This window comes from Corvus moneduloides, chromosome 3 (assembly GCF_009650955.1).
Source record: "Corvus moneduloides isolate bCorMon1 chromosome 3, bCorMon1.pri, whole genome shotgun sequence".
NCBI lineage: Eukaryota > Metazoa > Chordata > Aves > Passeriformes > Corvidae > Corvus > Corvus moneduloides.
The window spans coordinates 22,573,958-22,580,620 of record NC_045478.1 but is presented as its reverse complement, the minus strand read 5'-3'; the positions used below and the strand labels follow the sequence as shown (position 1 = coordinate 22,580,620).

General features: G+C 41.0%; 1 protein-coding gene across 1 annotated transcript; it reads right to left on the bottom strand.

Annotated features, from left to right (window-relative positions):
- Positions 1-2,924: 2,924 nt before the first annotated feature.
- On the bottom strand, positions 2,925-5,580 carry LOC116442262. Its single transcript, XM_032105091.1, has one exon. It carries the CDS (start codon positions 4,754-4,756, stop codon positions 3,176-3,178), a length of 1,581 nt encoding a protein of 526 aa, XP_031960982.1. The 5' UTR covers positions 4,757-5,580; the 3' UTR covers positions 2,925-3,175.
- Positions 5,581-6,663: the final 1,083 nt, after the last annotated feature.

The following is a 6,663-nucleotide window of genomic DNA, read 5'->3' as shown; positions in this document are numbered from 1 at the left end:
AACATGGTGTCACGATCTGCTAATGCAAGCGGGGGTCGTGATGGTTCGTTTATCAATCTCAGAGTGTAAAAGGACACAAGAGATTTCAGTTTTAATCAAAACAGTGCACCTTTATTAAGTGCCCACAACACAGTAATGCAATAGAAGAGAGTAAGAGAGAGAGAGAGAGAGAGAGAAAAACAAAGTAGAGAGGGGGAAAAAGAGGGGCAATAGCTACCAACGGATGAGACGAAGTCCTCGTGGTCTTCCGCCAATAGATTCGTCTTCTTTCCGTGGGGAGATCTCGGACTCGGTTATTTCAGAAGGTCCCTTTATAGTCCTTTTCAGAAGCGAGGGGCAACTGGCCAAGAGGTTGGGAAATCTACAGCCATTGTTATGGGGTCTGTTGCTTTGGGAAACAGGTACAGGACAGACGTACAAGACAGGTGTACTGGAGAGGTGTACAGGACAGGTCATTCCTTTCCGCTTCAGCGCAGTCCTTCCCGCCTGGGCAGCAAGAACGGCGCAGTTTATTGTGACCTGCACTAATTTTCCTCAGGAATGTGTACCAGTTCCCAGTGGGCACACCCGTAGGCAACACTTGGCAGACAATCCCACCTCAGCCAGGCCAGGACTGCTGTGTTCAGTCTCTGTCCTCGGCAATGGTCGTGAGGCAGATGAGGGATTTTCGGACCGTCTCTTACACCACCCCGTGACTCACGATTGTCGTCAAGCGAGCTCCATCAGCATGATTTCGTAGTGTCGTTGTGAAGTCTTCAGGACCCGTCAATGTTGGTAGCATATCCCGGAAAAGGGTAGAGAACATAAGAAAGGAAGGAAAAGAAAAGAAAAGAAAAGAAAAGAAAAGAAAAGAAAAGAAAAGAAAAGAAAAGAAAAGAAAAGAAAAGAAAAGAAAAGAAAAGAAAAGAAAAGAAAAGAAAAGAAAAGAAAAGAAAAGAAAAGAAAAGAAAAGAAAAGAAAAGAAAAGAAAAGAAAAGAAAAGAAAAGAAAAAAGAAAAAAAAAGAAAATAAAATAAAAAAAAACAAAAGAAAAGAAAATAAAAGAAAATAAAATAAAAAATAAAAAAAAAGAAAATAAAAAAGAAAAGAAAAGAAAAGAAAAGAAAAGAAAAGAAAAGAAAAGAAAAGAAAAGAAAAAGAAGGAAACAAAAGAAAGAAGTAAATAATTTTTTTAAATCAGAATACACATGTAATTTTTTAATCAAAATATCTCTAATTTCTTATCACATCTTATTTTAATACTCGTGTAGTTCGTCTCGTGTCAACAACCTTGGGGATGTCCACAGTGGATGGGACGTGGACATCTATTATAGATGTCAATTGTGTTAACCGTTTCATCATTCTCCAATTCATGATGTATAAGACTGCTGATAAAGCAAAACCAATCAAGATCAAAATCAAGAGAACAATGATGGGATGACACAATTTGTTCAGGACACCTGTAGCAGTGGGTGACCACCCAAAAAGAGTATCCCACCACCTGTGTTCAGCACCTTTCTTTACCCTTTCTAGAACACGATGTATTTCTTTCACATTGTGATGAACAGTTACCAAGGTTTTCTGTCCATTTTTCTTGATCTTTTGCAAAATTTCAATTAAATCTTGGTGAAGCAACAATTGCTTTACCAAAGTAAGGTTCATTCCAATGGGGGTAGGCAATAATTGGTGAATCAGTGTGTAATTGGACTGTAAAAGGTGATAAGAAGTAACTGGGGCTAAATATGAAAAATCGCATCCTATGATTTTAGTAAAGTTACAAACACAAAAATTTGAATGATTTTTAGTGTCTACTACTACATTTTCTACAAATATTTTATCACAAGCAGTTCTTAAGCATGCACATCCATTACCTATATAGACAAGCACTGTTTCAGGAATTTCGTTAGGATGAATTTCAAAATGACAGATATTTTGTTCTGTATCTAAACAAATGTCTTGAGCTCTAATTGCATTACTTTCACAGATAAATCCTTGTTGTTCTCGGACAATACAAGTTTCTAAATTAACAGTTTGCCACTTCTCACCAATTTGACGGGCCCATTCTCTATGCTCGAAAGGATAGAGAACAGCTCCATCATGGTTCAGCCCTAATGCAATGACAGGGAATATCAAATGCACTGAAGCATTACGTATGGTTAGAACAAAGGCTGTGGCTGTGTTTGTGAGGGGATCGTAGGTAAAATTTACTAAGTTCCACCAGGATTGGAATTTCTCTTATAATTGAGGCAGCAACTGACTGCATCCATAATTGAGCCTGGATGCAGCTGAGAGCCAAAGAAATGTTGTTTTGTGTAGCATCGAGTGTGTCAATTATCAATTTGTGGTCATTCACATTTACCTTTTCCCAATTTGGTAATATGTTCGATAACAACCACTGATGGCTTCCCAAGGCTAATAGGGATGACTGTAGTGGTTGTTGTATTTTAGTCAAATCTGTAGTTGTGGCAGCTAATTTATTCATTAGTACTTCTGAATCAATACTATTTAAGATTCCCAATCCTGTTCCCACAACACTGGTTATGTCTCTTTGCGTTCGTTTCTTAGAAGGGTTCCGCTTTTGCAACCAGGTTGTCCACCCCTCGAAGGAAGTTTGCAGAAAAGGTGAACAAGCTGGTTGAACTTCTGAGACATTGTTTTGCATCAGCAATTTAACTTGTTTGAGGGACCACGCCGGATTCTTCATGTCCCTCGGAGTTCTTCTGTGAAAAGCAAACACAACAGAGTCTGCCACCAAAGGCAGAAAATTAGAATGATGGAATTATGCAGCGTGTATGTATCCGATGCTCTCTCCCTAGGGCATCAGAGGCTACCCATGCATATTTATTCAGAGGGCTTTTTAGCACTAGTGGTACTTCTCCTACAGTAGGAAGGTCTACCAAAACAGATTGTCCAAGGTAGTGTGCAGGATTCTTAGGATTATTTGGTCCCTGTAGTGAGAGTGTTCCCAAGGCATTTAAAACACAATATTGGTTCTTTGTTGGAACAATTCCACACCTCTGGGCATCTTTCTTTGTCAGCGCAGAAATTTGTGCTCCAGTGTCAATCAGAAAAGTTACAGGTGCCTGTTTAGGGCCTGTAATAGCTGTGATCATTATATCTCCTGTTTTATTTTTAGTGAGCATTCTCAGGTGTACCCATGCTCCGTCTCTTCGCCCACTGACAAGAGACGGGGTGTCTAGTTTCCCTGGTTTTGAGGGAGAGGTCGTTTTGGCTCACTGCACAGACTTTGAGGGAGAGGTTGCTTTGACTCACTGCCCAGATTCTGAGGGAGGAGGGGTGCACTGCGTTGAATTGACGGATTCGGTAGAATGGGTTTTTGGCAGTGCCAGTTAGACACTACCTTACTCAATTTATCAGGGGGTAAGCCATCCATCATATCTCTGTGGACCCCCTTTTTGATGCCTAATAACCACCAATGCTGACGCTTAGGGATCTGTTTTACATTCTCTGGTTTTTCACTATGAGGAGCCCTAATGTACCTGACACCTTTTGTTTTGTCTGATTTTTCCTCTGGGATTTTTATAGGTCCATATTTCCTACTGTAATTAATCAAATCTTCTGCAACCTCACTCCATGTCCAAACTTTGCGATCACCGGCAGGTGAATTCGATTGTGAACCTGGCGGCTGAGAGGGGGTTGAATATGGAGTAAACCCAGGATCGGTAGATCCGGTTTGGTCGCTCGGGTTTCCAAGGAATCTATTCAGCCTATCTACGGGGCCTACAGCTGCTATGGTTTTTTGAAGGACAATTGCTGTAGGTTTGAGTGATTCTGGAAGACCTCGGATTAAAGGGGTCATCAATTCAGGTTTCACAGGTAATTGCATGGGGGATTCATATCCAGGAGTTAATTTCCTTTCATGGATCATTTGCAGACAGGCGGCTTTGTGGACGCTTTCTAGAAGTTGATCGGGGGTACCAACTATAGCTAAAGGGTCTCCCCTTTCTAAAGGATTGAGTCCCCCGGCCCAGAAAGCTGCACGCTGAGTCAGGGACCATGTGCCACGTTTGTCTCCTGTTGTCAAGAAAACTCCATGTCCCCAGTATCCACTGGCCTCCTGTTCAGCTAATTGAATTTGGTCTCCTCCAGTGAGGGACACTCGGAAAACATATTCCGTCTCAGATTCATGGGGGAGCCGCCCATACTCCTTTTTTAACCTGGCCAATTCAACAGCAGTGTATGGTATTTGTTTAGTGGTGATATGCGGTTCAAGATCTTCATTATTGATATAATTATATTCTGTTTTAATCAGGGGTCTTATACGAGGGCAGCAGTTTTCCCCACAATTTTTTACTAGTATTAGTTCTTTCTGGGGGTATATTTGGTTAATGTGAGGAGTTTCCTTTTCCTCTGTCTCTTTTGGTGAGTCAGTATTCTTTGAATTCTTAAAATATTCCTCTTTTAAAGCAGTCTCTAGCAAATGATTTTTATTCTTCTCTTCATCTAATTGTTTCTGTAAAATCTCCACTAGGTTTTGAAGTGAATCTATGATTGCTTTCTCCTCAGTACATCGCTTTAAGCGATGATCTATAGCCGCTGCAAGGCATGCCCCTAAAACAGAGCAGATTATGGTTTTATTTCGGCCAAATTTAAATCTAGTCTCATGTTGTAAAGAACATACTCTGTCAGTTACATTATCCAAATTAAACCAGTTATTCTGAGCCCATTCTTCCCCTCCCGGAGAGGGCCGGGCATTGTGTTTTGCTAGCAGAGCATAAAACGCGGCTTTAACTTTTGCACTAGGGTTTTCAGTCATTTTATAAAGGGATCAAAACCACCACAGGGAGGTAAAAGTTAATTACACACTGCGACACAAACAGCTTCACTGTGTCTCCCTTCGCTTCCCTGGGTGGATGAAGAGACCAAATCTGCTTGGGAGGTACTCCTTAAGTTACTTATGGTTGTCTCTTCACTACACCAAGCAGTCCAAATTCACACACACACCAAAAAACACAGTTCCCCCTTTTACACTAAGAGATCTTTTGAGAAAAATCTGAAGACAGAGCCCTCAACTGAGTATGGGGTGCTTTTCACCCAGGCGTGTGCAGTTTGCGGGAAATTCGAGTCACCCCCCTTGCTTTCTAGACACCGCTCACCCTTTTCGGGGTGTCGGGCTAGGTGCGGCTGGAGTGAAACGTCCTTCCCCTATTACGGACTACACACAACCTTGCAACCCCTTCTGTCTGTCAGATCCTGTCCGTGACGCCAGTTTAATGTCACGATCCGCTAGTGCAAGCGGGGGTCGTGATGGTTCGTTTATCAATCTCAGAGTGTAAAAGGACACAAGAGATTTCAGTTTTAATCAAAACAGTGCACCTTTATTAAGTGCCCACAACACAGTAATGCAATAGAAGAGAGTAAGAGAGAGAGAGAGAAAAAAACAAAGTAGAGAGGGGGGAAAAGAGGGGCAATAGCTACCAACGGATGAGACGAAGTCCTCGTGGTCTTCCGCCAATAGATTCGTCTTCTTTCCGTGGGGAGATCTCGGACTCGGTTATTTCAGAAGGTCCCTTTATAGTCCTTTTCAGAAGCGAGGGGCAACTGGCCAAGAGGTTGGGAAATCTACAGCCATTGTTATGGGGTCCGTTGCTTTGGGAAACAGGTACAGGACAGACGTACAAGACAGGTGTACTGGAGAGGTGTACAGGACAGGTCATTCCTTTCCGCTTCAGCGCAGTCCTTCCTGCCTGGGCAGCAAGAACGGCGCAGTCCATTGCGACCTGCACTAATTTTCCTCAGGAACGTGTACCAGTTCCCAGTGGGCACACCCGTAGGCAACACTTGGCAGACAATCCCACCTCAGCCAGGCCAGGACTGCTGTGTTCAGTCTCTGTCCTTGGCGATGGTCGTGAGGCAGATGAGGGATTTTCGGACCGTCTCTTACACATGGTAACAAATTAATGCTAGATTTAGTGATAAGATTACACTCAAGACGCATCGTTGGATTTAAATGGTCACAGATACCTCTACAGTACTTTCATAAAAATATTTCCTTGTGCCAAAAATATAACAAACGGTATTTTTGGACTAACAGCATAGCATACATTTTTTGAAAAGTGACAGATATATCAATTTTCATGTGTATCAAATATGTTATCAAAGAATCACCTGACAAACAGGAGATTATTTTTTAATGATGGTTCTGGTTCTGGATAGAAATTTACACTAGATTGATTTATAAAAAGCTTATTCAATTTAAATTATGTTATATACAAGCTTATCATTATCTAGCAGACTACTTATTTCCAAAGTCTGCCTTTAAAAATATTTGGTAACATTTAATGCCTCTAGTCAATGAAATTAAATTATGTGGGCTACATTTTAATTTTGTAAGGCAGTTATGAAATGCTTCAGTTAAAGGTGCAAGGCCTGCCTGCCTTCAGAGTGTTTCCCAGGAGAGTTAAATTCTACAGCAGAGGTTTAGGGGCCTTTCCATTTAACACTAATCAGAAAAAAATGATAAAAAAAAAAGTAGAAAAAGAGCAAAAAAGAAATTAAGACGAAAATGAAAAGATTCTTCATTTACACAGGTAAAGCCATAGCGTAGATGGGATAAATTGAAACTAATTTAAATTACATTAAACAATCTCCAAGATTTAAATAAAAAATTAGCATTATTGTATCTTTATAAACAATCAGTACAAGATGTTTTCCTTGATGCAA